The 22,610-nt window shown below is 51.2% G+C and overlaps 1 protein-coding gene across 1 annotated transcript; it reads left to right on the top strand.

Moving 5' to 3' along the window:
• The first annotated feature begins 410 nt into the window (after window positions 1-410).
• CGN (cingulin) lies at window positions 411-22,164 on the top strand. Its single transcript, XM_081112950.1, has 21 exons — window positions 411-519; window positions 5,737-6,617; window positions 7,309-7,409; window positions 7,537-7,606; window positions 7,698-7,793; window positions 9,466-9,593; window positions 10,515-10,647; window positions 10,923-11,135; window positions 11,979-12,127; window positions 12,384-12,516; window positions 14,912-15,112; window positions 15,461-15,667; window positions 16,063-16,320; window positions 17,212-17,382; window positions 18,097-18,258; window positions 18,611-18,700; window positions 18,859-18,942; window positions 19,042-19,160; window positions 19,693-19,801; window positions 20,188-20,351; window positions 20,670-22,164. The coding sequence occupies exons 2-21, from the start codon at window positions 5,751-5,753 to the stop codon at window positions 20,809-20,811; spliced, it is 3,597 nt and encodes a 1,198-aa protein (XP_080969076.1). The 5' UTR covers window positions 411-519; window positions 5,737-5,750; the 3' UTR covers window positions 20,812-22,164.
• The last annotated feature ends 446 nt before the right edge of the window (window positions 22,165-22,610 follow it).

The raw sequence follows: 22,610 nt of genomic DNA, 5'->3' as shown, positions 1-22,610 counted from the left end.
GAGTAGCCCGGTCTATGCGAAGGTGGGTGCAGGGCAGAAAGCGGGTTGGACAGCGGTGGCGGTTGAGAACATCCGAGGCCGCGAGCTATTTTCCAGCTGAGCCCAGAAGATGCTCTGGCCCGAGGCTCCCGGGATGGAACCCAGGCGGGGCGCTCTTGGGGGAGGGGACCCCCCCCAAAAAAAATGGCCTCCTGCGGCCCCTCGCCGCCCCTCCCGCCGGCCCACGTGACCCAGCCCGCACCTCCCGCCCACCCAGGCTGGCGACCCCGGGTCGGGTGCTGGAGGCGGCCCCGCCCCCTCTGGAAACGGACCAACCGGAGGAAGCGGAGGGCGGGGCGTGTGATGACGACCAATGGGGGCGGAGCTCGGAGGGGAGTAACAGGTTGGTGGGAAGGGGGGGAGGTGGAGGGAGCGTCCAGCGACGGAGGGGCGCGGGGGGGGCCCCGGAACCGCGAGTGCAGCTCTGCCCGAGCCCGAGCCGAGCCGAGCTCGAGCCGGGGAGCGCCGAGCTCGGCTGGGGTGAGTGAACCGGGTCGGGGCAAGGGCACCTGAGAGGCCAGCGGGCCTCAGGTGTATTCCCGAGGGGCGGGGGTCGTGGCGATCAGGGCTGCCTCCCTGCGGGGCACAGGTGCTGAGTTGGGAGCGGGAGAGGAGGTCAAGGTACAGTGGGAGTTCTGATTAAGAGCAGGTCCCCACTCTGGGGTGCAAGAGGCAGGTGCCTGGGAGGGTGCCAGGTGCCTGGGAGGGTGCCAGGTGAGGGAGGGGCGCCCGAGGCGAAGGTTATTCCCAGGACAGAAGAGCGTTTCAGAGCCCGGATCTCTCTGGAGGTCAGGCGCCTGGTCCCAGCGGCAGACTTTCTGGGGGAGACTGGGGTGCTGGAGGGGAAGGAGTTCGTCTTCGCTGGGCAAAGGGCTCGGAGACGGAAGGGGGAGGGCATGGGAAGGTGCCGCTTCCCCGAGGCTGTCCCCCCGACGGGACGGCCGGGGTAGCTGGTGCTGACACCCCTCTGGCTTTGAGATGGCTCTGCGGTGTGGCACCTGCTCTCGCCAGTCACCTGCAGGTGAAGACAGTCGCAAATAAGCGACACCGAGGGCGGACCAAGGGGGTCCCCATCTCCGTGCTGGTGTGAAACTAAGGCTTTCGGTTTCTGTCCTCTTTGCTTTCATGGCAGGTATAATTTTTCCTTCTTCCTCTTGAGAGAGTGCCTCCCTAGAAAGGGATAGGAGGAAGCAAGATCCTCAGGCCTACAGAATACCTAGAACTATTTATTTCTCATGAGGCCTCTTTCTGGGAAGAATCAAGCCCTCCCCCCAAGCACAGGTACCTTCTCCTGCACTTTTAGAGGGGCCTTTGGGTGAGGTTTGGGAGCCTAACCAGTCTCCTGGGTGCCTCTCGGAAGAGTCCCATTACTCCCTGAGACCACCCCTGACACCCCTGACTCCCAGACCATGATGGCTCTCAGACTGGCAGTAGGCACGAGTGATGCAGGAAACAGACAGGGGCTCTTCAGGAGACCACAAGACTGGAGGGGAGTTAGCACCTCCAAGTCTCCAGCTGGATGAGAGGTGCACACTGGGGCCCCAGCAAGACTTGGGAGGCAGATTCCCTTGCCTTAGGCAGGAAAGGGAGCCAGAGCCAGCCTTAGCTTGGCCCCTTTGATGCCCTGCCTGAGGAAAGTTGCTGTAATTGGGAAATAATTAGCAACCGCTCTGTTGCCTACACGTGCCTCGGCACCTCTTCTTTCATCCTGGATATTTGGGAGTAGGGGGCTGGCGCCAGGGGACTGATAAGCCCGAGATTTGCCTGACCCGAAGAGGATCTGGCTTCCTAGGGTCTGACCTGCATGCCTTCACCTCCATGGGAGGTCAGAAGGGGACAGAGAGGGCTGCTTTTCCTCCTGTGGGGGAGGGGAGGACTAAGGTCCAGAGAGGTGGCCAAGGTAAAGGTGGGATCAGGAATGCATTTTCGGGGACTTGAGAGGGAGGAGTAGAGAGAGGCCAAGTCTTCCTGCCACACATTGGCCCGTCCTTCACCAGGTTCTTTGTGCATCTGCTCCTCCCGCCTGTTCTCCCTCTACGTTCTGCCTCCTCCTTCAGAGCCTGGGCTCTGCTGGCATCTCTGTGGGACAGAGTCCCTACCCATGGTTTTGCCCCTCGGCCTCCTCTGTGGTGTGGAGTAACTCAGGCCTTACCAGCTGCCCGCGGAGTCTCCCTGGCCCTCCCTTTCCCCTTGCCTCTCAAACCAGTCCAGCCAGTTTGCAGGGGCCCAGTTCCTCATTGTGTTTTTTTTTTTCCCCCCCTCACTGGCCAAGCAGCTCTAGGCTGGCTCTCAGGTTTCGGCTTTTTTAGTGGACCGAGCCAGGAGTCCACTTGCGGGATTCTTTTTGGATTCACAGGGAACCTTCTTATCTCTGCAACGAGGAGAACATAGGAGCTGAATGATCAAGGTCACTGAGCTGCCCTTTTCCATTTTGACCATTTGCTTTCCTTGTTACTTCTGAGGGGAGTCTAATCTCTATTCCAGTTCTCCCGTTTTCTAAATCCGCCAAGTATGGAGCGTCTAGCTTATTCCCCAGCCCTGGTCTATCGGTTCTTCCGCACAGCCCACACCACCCCACCCCCACTTCCTGCCCGTAGTGCAGAGACCCTGTCACTCCTAGTTGGGAGCCAGACGCTATGGCTGGGCCAGAGGTGATGGAATTGGGGCAGGGCAGGCTAATGTGTAACTCAGGGGGAAGTGGCTGTTTGGTACCAGTGCAGTGTCCTTCCCCTCGGTGCGGACCGGAAGGACAGGGGCAGACAGATGAAGCTGAATTGCCTTGAGGCCTGGTCTCTGCCCCGGGTACAGTTGGTGAGGGACGCCTTGGGCACAGCCAGGGGAGGGAAAAGCAGGGTCAGGCATCTGGTGAGAGTGAAGGCTCTGCACTCCATCCATGTTGCCTGGCGCTAGATCACTGTTTATCTGCCTCTGAGCCTTACGCAAGGCTTTGGAGCTGCTCTGCTCCCTGGCCCCGCCCCGTTGTCCTCTGTAACTGAAGGCGGATAGGTTTCGGGTTTTCCGTGTTGAATCATTTAGAGCCCTGCTTTCTGACCCACCCCAAAGATTCCTTCAGCCCTCCTGGCCTCTGACCCGCACGTCCTGGGACTGAAGGTGTGTGAGGTTCGGGAGTCACTGGGACCGGAGGGTGCGGTCGAGGGTGCCTCCCAACAACTTGCTGCTCTTGGGTGAGCAAGGGGCTGTGCACTCTGCCGAGCCAAGCCTGGGAACTTCTTGACCTGGATCTTGAAGATCAGGAGATGTCCTGGCAGGGTAGAGCTGTATGATGAATAAATAATGTGACTTCTGAGAGCTTGCAGTCTAGGCACATCTGGTTCCAAAATTATGACTGAGGAGGGCAAGGAGTCCAGGCCAGGGAGAGGTCTTGTTACCAGGGCAGACGAGAAATGGCCATGAGGAATCTTTGGGCAAATCCCACTGCTATGTGAGGCTGCCTTGGTTCAAGATACAACCTTGAACGAGTATTTACCCACATCTACAATGTGCCAGATCCTGGGGACACAGGAGTCAGCGAAGAGCCATGTTCTTCTGTCTTTGAGGAGCTTATAGTCTAGTGGGGGGACAGACAGGAAGCAATGAATCGCTGTGATAAATATATAAAAATAAGCTGAGGCAGACTCACTGAAGGACAATGGTGGAGCAGGTAGCATGGTTATGACCTAGTTTGTGAGGAGTGGTGAGGGAAGGCTTCTCAGCGGAAGTGACATCCATCTATGAGCCAGGTGACGCCAGGAAGTCCTGTTGGAAGGAGCAGCAGGTGTGCAGGGTACTTACTGTGTTGTCAGCTTCGTGACAGGCATATGCTGCGAGGGGAACTCATGTTTAATATCTTGATGTTTTTACTCAAGTAGAACCCCAGTAAATAAAGTGCAAAAATATTGAGTGTACAACGATACATTTTTTACAGTTGTATACACCCATGGAATTATTGTCTAATTCTCACAGGTAATTACCTCATGAGGTATGTCGCTATACCCATTTGAAAGATGAGGAAGCTGAGACTCGGAAACGTTGTGATTGGCCCAAGGTTATGTACATCAGGTGAAGAGCAGAGCTAGGATTCCAGGCCAGATCCTGACTCTAGTCCAGTGCCTTTTCTACTGGATGAGTGGTTTGGAAAACATATCCCTTTGCCTTGTGGCTTCTTTTCTGATTCCATTTCTTACTTAAATTCCAACATAGGGCCCTGACAACTAAATAGCCTGCTATGTAGGCCAGTGATGGCGAACCTTTTGAGCTCTGCGTGTCAGCATTTTGAAAAACCCTAACTTAACTCTGGTGCCGTGTCACATATAGAAATTTTTTGATATTTGCAACCATAGTAAAACAAAGACTTATATTTTTGATATTTATTTTATATATTTAAATGCCACTTAACAAAGAAAAATCAACCCAAAAAATGAGTTCGCGTGTCACCTCTGACACGTGTGTCATAGGTTCGCCCTCACTGGTGTAGGGTATCTGAGTCAGATTAAGACCTTGGTTAAGGTCTTCCCTGATGCTTGACGAGTGGAAGACAGGGGTCCTTGGACTCATTGGCGGACCTTAAGGTGTTCATGTGACCCTCTTGAGATTCTGTGGTAAAGATCGGGTGGGCTGTCTTCTGCGGGGGGGGGGGGGGGGGTATTGCTTTCATTATGTTCTCTAATGAAGTCTCAACACTGAAAAAGACGTTGAGGTGTTTTTTTCCCCCCAATAAGGGGCTCCTCCCTCCCTGTTCCTTTCTCTGGAGGGTAAGGGCCTGGAATGCTAGGAATGCTCTTCCTTCTGCAGGAGACTCCCTCCCATTGAGCCCTTCCTCACCTGGAGTTTGGCCCTACCTTCTCCTCTCACCAGTTTCCTGGGCTTCCCAGCACTTCTACAAGCCCTTGCCAAGTTTCCTTGGCCCAGAGCTCCCCTGGGAGGTGGAGCTGGGTATGTTTGTGTCTTTGTCTGGCACGTTAGAGGCCCCTCCTCCAGTTTGGTGCAAGGCTCTGGTGGAGATTAGCAGAAGCTGGAGTTCTTATTCACTGCTCCTCCCCAAGTTCCGGGCGCCAGAGCACACCTGCAGGACATTCCATTTGCTGACGCTGAGCTTGGGCAATGTGGACAGGGGAGCTGGTCTGTGGGTGGGCTTGGCTCTGGCCCTCAGGTGGCACAAGTCTGCCTGTCCTGGGGCCCCTTGGACTGGCACTCTAACATGTTATTTACGTATTTTTTTCTTGAATAGGCAACACATCTGCAGGGTTCCAAAATTCAAAAGGGACAAAGAGAGATACACCATAGAAAGCCAGTCACGTACCCATCTTGTCCCTCGCTCTCAGTACCCCCAATCCAGATACATCACTGCTGTCAGCTTACGCATCCCAGAAATGGGCTAGAATACCTTGGGGTTCTTCTGTATTTGAAATGAGCTGTAGGACTGGAGGCCCCATTGTTCCATTGGGTGGAGGTGTCTGTTAGGCAAGGCTTGTTAGAAATGGAAATCGTCAGGCCTCGCTCCAGACCTACTGAGTCAGAAACTCTGGGAGTGGGTCCAGCAGTGTGTGTTTTCATAGGCTTTGGGGCTGCTTCTGCTGCTCAGATCAAGTATGAAAACCACAGTTTTCCACGGAAGGAACTGGTAGGACAATCACCTTCACACAGCTGGGGAGAGGAGGTTCCTGGGTTTCTGCTTACCTGCTTTTCTTCATCTTCTAGGACCCTTTTGGCCCATGGAGCAGGCATTCACCATGGCCGAGCCCCGGAGCCCTGTAGACCATGGAGTCCAGATTCGCTTCATCACAGATCCAGTGGACACCACAGAGATGGGCACCCTGCGTCATGGGGGGCGACGCCCAGCTAAGGATGCAAGAGCCAGCAGCTATGGGGTCGCCGTGCGCGTGCAGGGCATCGCTGGACAGCCCTTCGTGGTGCTCAACAGCGGGGATAAAGGGAGCGACTCTTTTGGGGTCCAAATCAAGGGAGCCAACAGCCGAGGGGCCCCGGGAGCTCTGAGCTCAGACTCGGAATTCCCCGAGAGCTCCTACTCTCGGGCCAAGGAGTTGTCTGGCCGCTTGCAGGACAGCATGTCTGATGAGGAGCCTGGGGCCCACTGGAATGGACGGCTCCTGCGCTCCCAGTCCCAGGCCTCGCTGACAGGCCCTGCCCCTATGGGTCCCGGCAACAGGAGCACCAGCCTGCTGGAGCTGGCCCCCCATGGAGCTCCCCCAGGGAGCACCATTGACACTGCTCCTCTATCTTCAGTGGACTCACTCATCAACAAGTTTGACAGTCGCCATGGGGGCCAGGCCCGGGGCCGGACTGGCCGCCGCATGCGTTCGATGCCCCCTGAACAGCGCAAGCGGAGCCAGAGTCTGGACAACCGGCTCCCACGGGACACCCTTGAGGAACGGGAGCGCAGGTCCCCCACCCACTGGAGCCCTAGCAGAAAGCCTGACAACCACGTGGGCAGCTTGAAACAGCCGATACAGAGCCAGAACTCTCCCAGTGGGTTCAGCCGTTCCCGTCAGACCCAGGACTGGGTCCTTCAGAGTTTTGAGGAGCCTCGAGGGAGAACACAGGACCCTGCCATGCTGCAGGTCAGACCCCACCTCTCTGCTCCCAAGCCCTGGCCCCTTCTCGTCAGCCCTGACCCATGCCCTGGGACCCCTTGCTGGTTCAAATAACCGAGGGCAGAAAGTTTCCACCTTTTGTCTTTCACTTTTTTCCATCCACGTGGACAGATTGCCATGGGCAAAATTAGAAAGGAAACAGAACTAACTGTAAAATCACCGTTCACAAGCATGGATAGTGACTTTCTGTGCCTCAGTCACTAGCGTTCGCTAGGACTGTCATGTGCGTAAGGCAGGCTCGGAGGATAGGAGCAGCTCCCTGGTGCTCGTGCCCAAACTCCCATCTTTGTCTCCCACTCAGGAATGCGAATAAGTGGGGGAGTGATTTTACCCCGAGACAAAGTGAAGCCCATTCTAATAGTAAATCACTTACGAACGCGAATACATGAGCTGTCATTAGTGCAGAATTACTTGTGATACAGCTCACCGCTGGTTGAGATCTGCTTGTTGAGGAAAAGCTGGTTTGCAACAGTAGCGAGAGGTGCATCCTCCCTGGCCTGTGGCTCAGCCTCAGTGGTCCTGCTGCCTCTTTACCTGGCTTCAGGCTTGCTCATGCTTGGAGGGCCTGGTCTCCTAATTGCCACTTTTCTGGCCCATCTGAACCTCGCACAGGCTTCTGGCTTAATATTCCTGTTTCTTTGGGTTTACTATTTTGCAGTTCAAATCAACTCCAGACCTTCTTCGAGACCAGCAGGAGGCAACCCCACCAGGCGGTGTGGACCACGTGAAGGCCACCATCTATGGCATCCTGAGGGAGGGGTGAGTGGGACCCCCCTTCTTTCCTTCTAGCTTCCTTTCCCAGCCCCCAGGCTCTTCACCCTAACTCCCCTCACCTCCGCTACCTCTTCCCTCCCCTAACCTTTGCTTCTGTCCTTTTGTCCCCCAGGAGCTCCGAAAGTGAAACATCTGTGAGGAGGAAGGTCAGCTTGGTGCTGGAGCAGATGCAGCCTCTGGTGGTGAGTGGCCTTCTCAAGGTGGGAGCAAGGGTCAGGGTCAGGGTCAGGGTCAGCGTGGACTCACTTCCTTCCCCACCGTTGTCTCCGGCAGATGGCTGCTCCTGGTTCTGCTAAGTCCCCAGCAGGGCAGGGCGAACTCAGCCGAAAAGTGGAGGAGCTACAGCAAAAGCTGGATGAAGAGGTGAAGGTGAGGAGAGGCTAGGGCAGCCGTGGGCAAACTACGGCCGGCGGGCTGGATCCGCCCGTTTGAAATGAATAAAACTAAAAAAAAAAAAAGACAGTACCCTTTTATGTAATGATGTTTACTTTGAATTTATATTAGTTCACACAAACACTCCATCCATGCTTTTGTTCCGGCCCTCCGGTCCAGTTTAAGAACTCATTGTGGCCCTCAAGTCAAAAAGTTTGCCCACCCCTGGGCTAGAGGCACAGGACCGAGGAAGAACCACTGTGGGGAGAATCTTAACCTGAGTTGGCTCCTCCAAGTAATGGGATAAGCACGCCTGTGTCCTGTGAGACAAGGGTGTGTGCCAGTCCCAGCAAGGACTTCTGGGCTTCCCTGGAGCTTAGACGGGAAGAGCACATTCATCAGGAGTCCAGTTACTTTTCATTCCATTTCCTTCGGCAGTTCCCATCCTGGCGCTGCCACTTACTGGCTGTATAAATCTGGAGCAAATTACTTACCTCAGTTCCTTTTTCATCATCATCATAATGACGGTGATAATAGTAGCTGTCCTTTATTAAGTATAATTTTTGTAGTAGGTGCTCTTCTGGATACTACGTAATAATTATAGTGACCCTGTAAGGTAGGCATCCTGGACTTTTTTTTTTATGAGAAAATTGAAGGTCAAAGAGGTTAAGTGAATTGCTCAAGGTAGTAAGTTGCAGAGAAGATATTTGAAATCACAAGTTAATTTATTCTAACATCTATGTACTCCCCCCCCCCCCCCCGCAAAAAAAAAATACTGCTTCCAATGTTTTCAGTATTGCCTGTATGTTGTTGGTGCTCCATAAGTGGTGGGTTGTAACTGCCTTTGTTTTCTGTTTAGTGTCGCAGTTAAATGGTGAGCTGTGAGGCAAACTAACAGTTCAAATCCCGGCACCCTTAAGTTGTTGGCTTTGTAGCACCTTGGGCAAGTTCTTTAACTGTTCTAAGCCTCCATTGCCTTGACTGTAAAGTGGGGAGAATAATTGAACTGTATTAGTTAGCTCCTGCTGTGTAACAAATTTCCTCAAAACTGAACATGCAAACATCTCCCAGTGTCTGAGGAGCAGCGTAGCTGGGCAGTTCTGGCTCAGAGTCTTTTATGAGGTTCCATTCAAGGTACTGACTGGAGCTACAGTTATTGGAAGAGTTGACTGGAACTGGAGGATCTGCTTCTAAAATGGCTGATTCTATGGCTGTTGGTTGGAGGCCTCCATTCCTTGCTGTGTGGATCTCTTCATAGGGTAGCTTGCAATATGTCCCTCCAATATGGCAACTACCTTCCCCCAGAGTGAGTGAAATGAGAGAGAAGGAAGCTGCGATGCCTTTTTTATGACCTTTTTTATGATCTCGTCTCAGAAACTACATGTCATTCCCCCCTTTTTCTATTTGTTAGAAGAGAGTCCCTAAGCTCAGCCCATACTCAAGGGCAGGGCCTTCCCTTTTTGAAAGGAATTTAAAAAATTTGTGGATGTATGTTAAACCATCACAAATACCAAGGCTTCTTATGAGGATTAAGTGCAGATAACCTGCATAAGTTCCCTAGTACAGAGCTTGCTATATAGTGAGTGTCAGTAAATGTTAGAATTCCCATGATTCCTGGCCCTTCTCAGAGGCTTTCCTTGCTCTCCACATGCTTTCCTTTCCTTTTCAGAAACGGCAGAAACTGGAGCCATCCCGGGTTGGGCTGGAGCGGCAGCTGGAGGAGAAGGCGGAAGAGTGCAGCCGACTGCAGGAGCTCCTGGAGAGGAGGATGGGGGAGGCCCAGCAGAGCACGAAGGAGTGAGTGCAGCTGATGGCGCATGGGAGTGGCGTTGGGGAGGCTGCATGGGGCCTGAGGTTGGATTTAGAGGTTGCCTGTGGGCAAAGGGAGACAGGGAATTCTCCAGAAGCTGAAAGGGGCAGGCAGAGATGGTGTAAAGATAGGTATGACCTCTTTCTTTACCTTCTCTATCAGCAATGGTGATGGTGCATGAGTTAGGTTACCAGGTTTGCCTCTCGGCCTCAGGTTTTTCATCTGTAAAATGGGGTTAATGATAGTACCTCTCAGGATTGTTGTGAGGATTCAGTCATTCGTTCAGCAGATGTTTTTGCAATGAATGCTGTGTGATGCACTGATCTAGAGTCCTGAGGCACATCAGTGAACCATACAGAGGAAGAGCCCTGCTCTTCAGAAGCACAGTTTCTAGTGAGAGGTAACACACTGTAAACAATAAATATATTCTTAAGTAAATTTTTCATATGTGAGAAGTAGAGTAAGTTATAGCAGATCAGAAGGGCCAGGTTATGGGTGAGCAGGTTACAGTATTAAATAAAGTAGTTAGGGGAGTTATTTTTTGTTGTTAATCCTCACCTGAGGATATTTTTTCCATTGATTTTTTTTAGAGAGCGTGGATGGAGGGAGAGAGAGAGGGAGAGAGAAACATCAATGTGAGAGAGACACATTGATTGATGGCCTCCCACACGTGCCCCAACGGGTCCAGGAATTGAACCCATAACCCAGGTACATGCCCTTGACTGGGAATGGAACCCTTCAGTCTGCAGGCCAACACTAACCATTGTACAACACCAGCCAGGGCTAGGGGAGTTCTTATTAAGATTTAAACAAAGACTTGAAGGAGGTTTAAATGAAATGATATATGTAAAGTGTTTAGAAAACTCTCTGACATGTAGTGTTCAATAATGTGGTCTGTTGTTAATTAGGCTCCAGAACATGAAGCTCCGCCTGGACCAGGGCGAGAGGGTGCGACATGGGCTGGAGACCCAGGTGATGGAGCTGCAGGACAAGCTGAAACAGGTCCAAGGTCCTGAGCCTGCTAAGCAAGTGCTAATGAAGGTAGGGAGGTGGGTTGGGGACCCCAGCCCCTGCTTCCTTTCAGCTAGAGCACCCTCAGAGTATGGGAGTACCCCTAAGTATGCTTCCAGACAGACCTAATAGAGTCCAGAATGGTGGGTTTCCCCTAGGCCTCTTGGAGGTCACAGAGCACCTGGTACCAGGCCTAACAGATTACAAGGCGCTTGGTAAAAATGTTATGATTGACTGAATGAATGTCTAGACAGGTGGATCCTACCCGGTGGTCACTTCTGTACCTGCACTTTCACTTTCCCCAGGACTTGTTAGAGACCCGGGAACTTCTTGAAGAGGTCTTGGAGGGGAAACAGCGGGTAGAGGAGCAGCTGAGGCTGCGGGAGCGGGAATTGACAGCCCTGAAGGGGGCCCTGAAGGAGGAGGTGGCTTCCCGTGACCAGGAGGTGGAGAATGTCCGGCAGCAGTACCAGAGAGATGCGGAGCAGCTTCGCCGGAGCATGCAAGACGCAACCCAGGCATGTGACAAGAGGAGGGCCTGGGAAGGGGGCTACCCTGAGGTATTTTTGGGCTTTTCATGGCTGTCATGGGGCTCCCTCTAAAAGACACATGTGAGATGTAATGAAAACCTTGGTCAGGAAACCTGTAGTGGCAGAGGAGGGCGTGCAGGTCGGAAGTAGCAGAGGGTGTGTAGTCAAAACCCCATGGGGAAATAATGGGAGGAAGCTTCCTGTAGATCAGGGGTGGGGAACGTCCGGCCTGTGGGCCATGTAAGGCCCGCAAAATCATTTGGTCTGACCCTGCCAAGGCATTAGGGGTGAGTTAATTAAATGTTTGACCAGATATAGCAGGCTAATTTTTAAGTTGATAATTTAAAAAATATATATATATATATTATTAATTTTTTATAGAGAGGAAGGGAGAGGGATAGTTAGAAACCTTGATGAGAGAGAAACATCGATCAGCTGCCTCCTGCACACTCCCCACTGGGGATGTGCCCGCAACCAAGGTACATGCCCTTGACTGGAATCGAACCTTGGACTTTTCAGTCTGCAGGCCGACACTCTATCCACAGAGCCAAACCGGTTAGGGCTTAAGTTGATAATTTTGTATGGCCCGTGAATGATGTTACAAATATCCAAATGGTTATTGTCAGAAAAAGGTTTCCCACCCCTGCTATAGATAATGGAGGGTGTAGATAATGACCTGGAGGGAGAACCTTCCCTTAGCATTGCACCAGGTTTCACCGGGTGTCGCCGGATGCCCTCGCCCTGGGCCTGCCTGCCCTTCTACATTCTCACTGGTGTGAAGTGAGCTCTCCCGTCTAAGCCTTCTGGTCCTCTGACTCTCCCCTTCCTTAGGACCATGCAGCATTAGAGGCCGAGAAGCAGAGGATGTCGGCCCTGGTGCGGGGGCTGCAGAGGGAGCTGGAGGAGACCTCAGAGGAGACAGGGCATTGGCAGAGCATGTTTCAGAAGAACAAGGAGGAGCTTAGAGCCACCAAGCAAGAGTAAGGACCTTGCCCCTCTCCCAGGAATACATATCCATGATTCTTATCCATAGCCCACTTCCTTTCCACTCCTGCTGCGCTCTCTCCTCTCTGCTTCTCAGACTGCTATTTTTTATATCCAGCTTCCTCCCTCCTGAGACTGGGTACCCAGTGGATTAGCCTCCAGGGAGGTGGTTTTCATTGTCCTGCTACCCTCTCCCAGGCAGGTGGCCTGACCCTGTCCCTTTCCCCTTTTAATTCACCTGTCTGGGCTCAGACTCATGCAGCTGCGGATGGAGAAGGAGGAGATGGAAGAGGAGCTTGGGGAGAAGATAGATGCCTTGCAAAGGGAATTAGGGCAGGCCCGAGCTGGTGCTGGAGAGTCTCGCCAGGCAGAGGAGCTCAAGAAGGTATTTGGGAGCTGGGGGCAGAAGGGAAGGTTGGGGTGTTAGGAGCGTGCCTCGCCTTTCCATGAGGATCCCCACATGAATGTGGCTATCTCCCGTGGGCTTGGTTTGCAGGCCCCATCCTGCCTGCCCAGCCGTATTTCGTCCCAGCACACAGTCTTTGACCCGGCAGGGCTGGCTGGTCTCACTGAGAATAGAAGTTTCTAGGGGAAACGGCTCTCAGTGGCCAGGTTGAATAGTGTATCAAGAGGCTGCTGGCTGCTTCCCAAGAGACCTCATGCGTAACGGCATTTAGGTGGATTTGTGAAACTTCAGGGTCATTTCTTTTGCAAGTTTGGAAACCTAACTTGGTCACAAAGCAAGAGCTGCTCTGTCTCTCAGAGGGTACTCATTAACTAAATTTTAAAACAAACATTAGAGCATCTGTTTATTCACTTACAATGAGAGTTGTTGCCACATGGGCTGGAATACGTGCATTGGCACAGCCAGCTGACCTAATTGGGAAGCCACGTGGTAATTTGAAAGCTGCGTAGAGAGTATAGAATCCAGGTGTAGAATTAAATGTTTTATCATACATGGATATTTTATAAATGTTAAGGGCATAAAATTGAAGTGAACACACAAATACTTTTTTCATATTCCTAGAATTAGTTTATCAAGGACAAGAAAGCAACTAATTGTTTTGGGTGATTTAGAAACTTAGAAAATATTTTCATTAATTTTAGAGAACTGACATTTATGGCCGCCTGAGTTTCCTTATAGGTCTACATTCCTTTGAGTCACTCTGCTGGTTTCAAATGCTATACAAAGCAGGTGCTCAGTTAATAAGTATTAATTAATCAATGCTTATTTATCATGCCTTTACTATAAGACTGCCTAACTGTAATCAAGGTAATCATATTTTTAAATGATGATTTCCCCGATACATAAATGCCTGAGCTTACCACAAAGTATTTGGTGGAGAAAAACATAATAAATGTTAACCAAATATATTTGGTGGTTATGAAATCAAAAGTACTCTTAAATTTTTAAGATATTTAATTTAAAATGTTGTTATGAAGTGAACAAGTATCAAGGATAGTCTGAAATCTGTTCACTACATTAGTTGACATAGTGAACCTAGGCATTCCTCTGGACAATCTCAGTTGATATATTATGCTGGATAAAGCGAAAAAGTAATAACTAGTATTTAATTTATCTTATATATTAAGTATATTTTATCAAGTATTTAGTCAATAAACAAAATATACATTAGGAAAACAGACTGACCCAGTTCAATATACACCATACAATGTGTTATTTTTCTTTTTCTTCGTAATTAGTTTTGTTAGTTTCTCACATTGAAAACTTACCCTGTGTTATATAACCTTTCAGCCTAATTACGGTACTGTCTGAATTTCAGAAGTAGCTAATAGCTAAAGAATTAGAACCAGAGCTCATGTTTTAACTTTTTAAAAAAGAAATCAGGGCAGCACTACTATGTATTGTGCCACATATTTTGGTTTTCAAAATATTTTTTAACAGCTAATCCTTTTTTATCCATACCTTCATCTATTCTCATTACACATAATTTTTTAAATGGAGATTTATTCCATATGTCATAAAATTCACCCTTATAAAGTGTATAATTTAGTGATTTTAAGTATATTCACAAAGTTGTATAACCATCACCACTATCGAATTACAGAACATTTTCATCATCCCAGAAAAGACCCCTATATCCATGAGCAGTCATTTTTCCCACCCTGGCAACCACTAATCTACTTTCGATCTGTGCATTTGCCTATCCGGACTTCACATTTAAATGGATTCCTAGAACATGCAGCTTTTTTTTTTTTTTTTTATGTCTGGTTTCTTTCACCCAGTGTAATGTTTTTCACGGTTTACTCATGTAGCAATGACCAGTACTTTACTTTTTATGGCTGAATAATATTCCGCTGCGTGGATATACCACATTTGTTTATCTGTTCACCCGCTGGTGGACATTTGGGTCATCCCTCCATTTGAGCTAGAAGGACTAGTGCTGCTACGAACATTCATGTACACATGTAAAATGAACATGTTTTCGATGCTCTCGGGCATACACAGGGTGTGGCAAAAGTAGGTTTACAGTTGTTCGTATGGAAAACAATACAATGATTCCTAAATAATAATGCAAGAATAAACTCTTGTGTTGCACATGCAACTGTGAACCTACTTTTGCCACACCCAGTGCGTATGCTTTCAGTTGCCGGGTCCTGTGGTCACTCCAGGGTTCACTTTTGGAGACACTACAAACCCCTTTCCCGGGTAGCCACACCATTTTACACTCCCTCCCGCAATGTGGGGGGTTCAGTTTCTCCCCGTGCTGGTGTCCCGGCCGGCCTTCTGTCCTGTTGCCATGCCCCTTCCCTCCTAGGAGCTGCGCCGGACACAGGAGGAGCTTAAGGAGCTGCGGGCAGAGCGGCAGAGCCAGGAGGTGGCCGGGCGACACCGGGAGCGGGAGCTGGAGAAACAGCTGAGGGTCGAGGCTGATCGAGGCCGGGAGCTGGAACAGCAGAACGTCCAGCTGCAAAAGACCCTCCAGCAATTGAGACAGGACTGTGAAGAGGCTTCCAAGGCAAGGGGAGTGGGCACAGGGCTTAGGAGGTGGAGGCAGAGGGGTCTGGAGGGCTGAGGAGCCAGAGGGCGTGGAAAATTACCTGTCATGGGTATGTACAGACCAGATCCTTGGTCCTAGTGTGTGGTTGCCGCCGCCAGGATTTGGCCGGGGGAGGCCGGGCTGTCCCTGGTGACTCCCAGTGCATCTCTGTAGGGGTGGGTTTCTCAGGGAAGCCTCTGTCCTTCTCGGAAGGCACTATCCTTCTTGGAAGTCCAGTTCTCGTGGCCTCTTTGTGGGGGGCTTTTCCTGGGCGTGGACAGTAACCTTGAGCCATGGGGTCTGAGCCGCCACTCTGCACGGCCGCAGGCTCAGATGGCAGCGGAGGCAGAGGCAGCAGTGCTGGGGCAACGTCGGGCAGCAGTGGAAACGACGCTTCGGGAGACCCAGGAGGAGAACGACGAATTCCGAAGGCGCATCCTGGGTCTGGAGCAGCAGCTGAAGGAGGCGCGAGGCCTGGCGGAGGGTGGGGAAGTGGCGGAGGCGCGGCTTCGGGACAGGGTGCAGCGGCTCGAGGTCAGTGCCTCTGGTGGCCTCCTTGGCTGCCTGCCCGCCCTTTCTCCTCTCGTCCCTGCTGAGTACTCAGCCGTCACTTTTATTTTGTCGTTAGTGTGTTTCCGTTCGCTTCCAAGCTCTCTGTTCAGCTTGCCTTTGTTCCTGGAGTGCGTTTTGGTGTGACCGTCCCAGTCTTTGCACTCACGGCCTGGGCTGGAACAGCAGAGGCCAGGACGGAGGCATTTTTGCCTCTTGTCTCCCAACCTTTGCATGTTCTATGTCTTGGGTTTTTTTTCTACTCCATCTGAGCCTGTTTTCGTTGCTCACCCCTTTCTTCCTCTTCTCTCCCATCTACTCACCTCCACATGGCTAGAGCCCAAGCTTTGCCTTCTCTTGGTCCACTCCCCCTGTCCCAGGTGGAGAAGCAGCGGCTAGAGGAGGCCCTGAATGCAGCCCAGGAGGAGGAAGGGAGCCTGGCAGCAGCCAAGCGGGCACTGGAAGTGCGGCTGGACGAGGCCCAGCGTGGGCTGGCCCGCATGGGGCAGGAGCAGCAGGCGCTGAACCGGGCCCTGGAGGAGGAGGCGAAGCAGCGGGAGGCGCTGCGGAGGGGCAAGGCCGAGCTGGAAGAGCAGAAGCGCTTGCTGGACAGGACTGTGGACCGGCTGAACAAGGAGGTGGGGCAGGGGCGCCTGGGCTTGGAAGAGGCCCAGCTCATTCAGAAGCTTGCCTGGGGGACAGGGTGATGTGGGTCAGAATGTGTGCTGTTCGCTTTCCTCAAGTTCATTGTTGGGGAGGCCGAGGTCAAAGCTTCAGAGAGTGGCATCCTTCCACCTCCCCGCAGTGCTTTTTTTGCCCTTCTCCCCACACTCCATTCCTTTAAGGTCTTGATCCTTGGAAATGTCTCCTGGAATTCTCCATTAGAACTCTGTAAGACCTAAACGTGAGAGTCTTCAGTGGGAGAATTTTGTATTTGGGGTAGCAGAAGGAGGAAGGAAGAAAAAGAAATCAATTGCTTGTTTTCAGCTAAGGTTGTCCTCCCAGTCCCTTACATTAGAAAACTAGAGCAAACAGCTAGTATAGTTCATCAGTTCTGAAATGTACATTTTATTATCTCTGAAGGTGAGTTTTGGCTTATAACTGATGGTATATCATAGTTCAATTGGCAAATTTTTCTTAGTGATACACCATTGGAATTTTGGGTTTGCTGAAATAAGGTCATTTAAAGTTTATTGTGTATCAGGCACTGTTGTATGTACTTTACATAATTAGCTAATATAACTCTCCCAACAACCTTGTGATGTAGGTACTATTATTGTTCCATTTTACAGATGGGGAACTGAGACCCAGATGATAAGTAACTTGCTTCTGGTCCCAAGCTAGTAAGTGGTAGAGCCAGGAGTTGAACCCAGGCAATCTATACATTACTAGTAGCCATACCAGAGTCCTAGGCCCAGGACAGAGCAACAAAGGGCTGCTTCAGCAGGAAGGAAGCTCTGGGAGAGTCTTGAGAGCTTGGACCCAGAGAAGAATTGGGTCCTGAAAACGTTCTGTTCTGTGCGTCCCAGCTGGAGCAGATGGGGGATGACTCTAAGCAAGCCCTGCAGCAGCTCCAGGCCCAGCTGGAGGATTACAAGGACAAGGCCCGGCGGGAGGTGGCAGATGCCCAGCGCCAGGCCAAGGAGTGGGCCAATGAAGCTGAGAAGACCTCTGGGGGGCTGAACCGGCTTCAGGATGAGGTAGGAGCTTAAGTGGCAGGAGGGTGGGAATCCTTCCTGTGTCCTTGGTTTGAAGGTCATTGCCTCTTAACTAAACCTGTGGCCCAGGAATCCTGGGAGACCCAGGTTTAGTGTCTAACCCAGCCATGGGCAAACTACGGCCCGCGGGCCAGATCCGGCCCGTTTGAAATGAGTAAAACTAAAAAATAAAAGACCGTACCCTTTTATGTAATGATGTTTACTTTGAATTTATATTAGTTCACACAAACACTCCATTCATGCTTTTGTTCCAGCCCTCCGCTCCGGTTTAAGAACCCATTGTGGCCCTAGAGTCAAAAAGTTTTCCCACCCCTGATTTAGAGTGACATACAAGGTGGGAGGGGGGAGGGAGTGGTCTACCCTAGGTACAGACAATAGGGGATGCATTGTCTGTAGAGCAGGGGTTTTTAAACTCAGATGTACATTAGAATCACCTGGGAAGATTTTTAAAAATTCCAATGTTCAAGCTGCATCCTGTACCATTTAAATCATAATCCTTGGGGATCAGTAGTCTAAAAACTCCTCAGGTGATTCCAGTCTGTGCAGGAAGTTTTTAAACAAGAAACAAAAGGGACTAAAAATCATTCTGCTTTTTATTATCACCATACACTGGCAATTCTAAAAAATTGTGGACTGCCCCCACCCCTCAATCCCCACCTTACTTCTCTGAGCTGTTGCATTTTCCCTTCTGCCCAGACCCAGAGGCTGCGGCAGGCCCTGCAGGATTCCCAGGCCGATCGGGACACAGCCCGTCTGGACAAGGAGCTGCTGGCCCAGCGGCTGAAGGAGCTGGAGCAAGAGGCCCAGAACAAAAAACGCTCCCAGGATGACAGGACCCGGCAATTCAAGGGCCTTGAGGTGGGGACATTGTGTGGTGGCCTTGTGGTGGTGGGAGGGGAGTGGAAAGAAGAGGGCCTGGGACCTGGCACAGGTGGGAGATCTGTGGTTTCTCTGTTTTCTCAATCGGGTAATAGGGCTGCCCCACTGAGCAGTAGATTCTGAGGTTTGTCCTTCTGCTAACGGGCCAAGGCCAGAGCAGACTCCACTCTTTCCCTCTGATGCCACACCTGGTCAGCAGAGGGCACAAGCCCCGTGGTGGCTCTGGGCAGAGGCAAAGACCAACAGGTTCTGGGGATGTGTGAGAGAGAAACGTCTGGAGGCTGGGTTTTGAAAAGGTCCTGATTGGCATCCTGTTGTCCCTCCGCCACAGGAAAAAGTCTCACGGCTGGAGGCAGAGCTAGACGAGGAGAGAAACACTGTGGAGCTGCTGACCGACAGGGTGAATCGCGGCCGGGACCAGGTAACCCCTTCCTTACTCTGCATCTGTGTCTACCTCTGAGCTGAACCTTTGGACTCAGAGTTCAGGGAGCATCCTGCAGTCACTCTGCCTCACTCGGTTCAGCTGGGTGGCTCATCGTCAGCTTTCCCCAAGTCGGGTTCCTCTCACCCCTCCCCTAGGTAGACCAGCTAAGGACAGAGCTCATGCAGGAGAGGTCCGCTCGGCAGGACCTGGAGTGTGACAAAATCTCCCTGGAGAGACAGGTGAGGGGGAGTCTTGGGGATGGATCACAGGAGGCAGGGAGAATGGCCATGGAAGGGATCAGAAGAGAGCTAACTGTGGAGGCTTCCTGTCCCTCTCAGAACAAGGACTTGAAGAGCCGGTTGGCCAGCTCAGAAAGCTTCCAGAAGCCCAACACCAGCCTCTCTCAGCTTGAATCCCAGAATCGGGAGTTGCAGGAGCGGCTGCAGGCTGAAGAGAGGTGAGATGGACCCATATTTCCTCTCTCCTCTGGACTTTTTCTCCTCTGGTGCTCCCTCCATCTTCTACCTCAGACATGGCCAATCTGGCCTGATCTTTTGGAAAACCGAGAGAGAGAGTTGCAGAAATTCTAAAATGTGAATGATGTCTATCTCCCAGTTCTTTGGATCTGCCCTGGATCCTCCCTGGTCTGATGATGGGGCTCATGACTGAGAGGAGTCTGTGGAGGCACTAGAAGCCCAAATTGGGGTTAATTTAGAAATGGTGGCCCTAACCGGTTTAGCTCAGTGGATAGAGCATCAGCCTGTGGACTGAAAGATCCCAGGTTCGATTCCGGTCAAGGGCGTGTACCTTGGTTGTGGGCTCATCCCCAGTAGGAGATGTGCAGGAGGCAGCTGATCAATGTTTCTCTCTCATGGATGTTTCTAACTATCTCTCTCCCTTCCTCTCTGTAAAAAATCAATAAGATATATTTTTTTAAAAAAGAAAGAAATGGTGACTGTCATAGACACCCCTCTACCCCACCGTCTTAGGGAGAAGACAGTTCTGCAGTCCACCAACCGAAAACTGGAGCGGAAGGTTAAAGAGCTGACCATCCAGATTGATGACGAGCGGCAGCATGTCAATGACCAGAAAGACCAGGTAAGGACCATAGCCGGGGCCAAGCAACTGCGCGGCCAATACATACTGCGTTTGCTTGAAGGCCAAGGTTGGTCCCGTCTCATGGGTCTTCCAAACTTAGACTTTTCTTGTATCAAAATAGAGACTTGACTGAAAGGATTGGATTATAAGAGTTATAGGAAGCACATGTGTTTAGGGCCTAGGATGTGTGAGCTTCTCTTTCTAAGTATTACACATGTGTTAACTCATTTAACCCCCAAGACAAACCTGTGAGCCGAGGGAACTTGCTCATGGTCACAACATTTCCCAAGGGGCAGTGATCCCTTGTCAAGATTGCTACAGGGAGGGGCCCAGGCCACGGTGGCAGCAGATGCTCTTCTAATGTGCGGACTTGGAATCCTTCCCAGCTGAGCCTGAAGGTGAAGGCTTTGAAGCGGCAGGTGGACGAAGCAGAAGAGGAAATCGAGCGCCTGGACGGCCTGAGGAAGAAGGCCCAGCGTGAGCTGGAGGAGCAGCATGAGGTCAACGAACAGCTCCAGACCCGGATCAAAGCTCTGGAGAAGGACTCCTGGTATGGGCTGCTTTACTGCCCCCGCCCCATCGGGATAGTGGAGGAGGGGTATGGGTTCTCCTGGCTGACCTCTAAGGGAGAAGAGGATCTCTCAGATGGGACTTGGAAGTCACTTATTCCTGGCTGGAAGCCAGTATGATTACCTTTTAGTATCTCAGCCTCTATTCTATACCCCATCTCCCCAAATCTCTGATTAGTGGGGGATCTTGGGAGTAGCTTTAGGTCTTAGAAGAATTGGGAGTCTCTTTAGCATGAAAAGTTTGGCTGTCTCAATCTTTCTACCTCCCTCCATGACCAGTATTCCTCTCTTTGACTCAGGCGCAAAACTTCCCGCACAGCTGCTGAGTCAGCCCTCCAACACGAAGGGCTGAGCTCAGACGAGGAATTCGACAACGTGTACGATCCTTCCTCCATCGCATCACTGCTTACGGAGAGCAACCTGCAGACCAGCTCCTGTTAGCTCGTGGTCCACAAGGCCCAGAGGCCACGCTCGAGGCCTATCCTGGCCAGCCCTGCTTTGCCCTGCCTCAGATTCCTCATTCTTTCGGGAGACACAATCATTCAGACCTGAGACAGAGAGTGGTGGTGATAAAAGGGTATCAGTGCTAAGGTGGTAGCAGACTTTCCTCTAGAGGAGTGGGTATCTTAGGCCACCTGAGCCCGTAAGTGCCGAGCCCTTCCTCTTCTCCCTTACAGCGGCAGGATGGTCAGCAAATAGGTTTGGGGGATTGAGCAGGACAGGAAGGGAGAGAAATTGCCATGTATATAAAGCTTTATTACTTTAGCCCTTAATCCTCAGGCTCAGGGAAATACCCTAGGATATTCTGCTACCTTGATTCCTGTAACCTGCTTTCCTCCCACTCTGGAGCAGGGTGCGAGGACCATTATGGGTGATGGACACGCTGGCGTGGCTCTACCTGCTCCTCGATGCTCCTCTTTGCACAGTCATGGGGCCCATGTGGTAGACCCCCCACCCCTCCCAACCCCACCTCCCAGCCCTATTTTTTATCTTCCCTAAGCAAGTGAGTCCAGAAGAGCCTTTCTCTTCCCCTTTCCATCTTCATTCCTAAATTCCTTCTTTCCTCTCAGTGCCTTAGCCACGGCGAGGAGATAAGGATGCTCTTCTTGCCTTTTATACCTGCACATTCATACCTCTCCAAGGACCAGCCTTTTTCCGTCTGGGGCCCTTATCTTTCCTACGGCCCCAGTAACTGGTCAAGAGAGCTACTGGCTTCTCTGCCCATGAGCCCCTCTGAGAGGGACTTTGGTGGCGCCATGATGAGATGGTGGGGCCTGGTTCTGCTCAGGGTTTCCATCCTTCCTCCTCTCCCTCTGTGACTATGGACGTGTTTATAAGATGGTCATACCTGGGAACACTGACAACTGTCTACACAAGTTGACAAACAAAGGTTTCAGTCCTTCCATGAGGCCTTTCTTGTGGCTTCTCTGACCAGATGTGCCCATTCTTACCGGGGAACCAAAGGGCCCTCATCTCAGGAGCATGGACCTGAGACAGGGCTTCCCAACGGGCTGGCGCCGACTTGGTAGAAATGGGAAGAGGCAATGGGGGATTTATTTCTCCTTTGGGTTTTGGGGAGAGCCAAGCCCTAGTGGGGAGGAGTAAGGGAGATGATTCACCTCATTTCCTAAGGAGGCTCTGTGAGGACGCTGGGGGAAGAAGAAGGCTGTTCTCACCAATGGCTTGTAATTTCATGATTTAAAAAAATGTTCTGCAAATCAGATATTTTCTCCAAAACCAATCCAGCCTTGATGTTTATTTTAAATTAACTATTAAAATTATATATCTATCCTGAAATCTGTGGCTTGTTTTCTCATTCTTTTTCCTCGCTTATTTGGAGGGCCCCACATTATGAAGAAACCATTTTAACTGCACAATTTAGAGGCTGAAGCTGGGGTTTTCTTGACCTCAGTTTTTAGAGGCCTTTACAACAGATCAGATGGGACCTAGGGAACTGGGTGTTTATAGCACCTCCATTTCCTCCTAAACAAGCTCCTGGGAATAGCTAGACCAGTATATGCCTTCTTTTCAGGGTTTGAAGAGACACAGAACTGGGTTTTATTCCCTTGGGGAATAGGGATATCCCCAGCATTCACCTTCCAGGTACAAAGACCAACATCCATTCTACCTGGCATGGGAACCTGTCCTTGTATTGCCTTGAAGAGGGAGCTAGCTGTTCACCAAGCACTGCCCAGTCAAGAGTGGGTCAGACCTTCTCCTGCCTACTTCCATGTGGACCA

The sequence above is a fragment of the Myotis nattereri genome (assembly GCF_964212035.1).
Source record: "Myotis nattereri genome assembly, chromosome: 18".
NCBI lineage: Eukaryota > Metazoa > Chordata > Mammalia > Chiroptera > Vespertilionidae > Myotis > Myotis nattereri.
The sequence above is the reverse complement of the archived record's forward strand: the minus strand, read 5'-3'. Positions and strand labels throughout refer to the sequence as shown.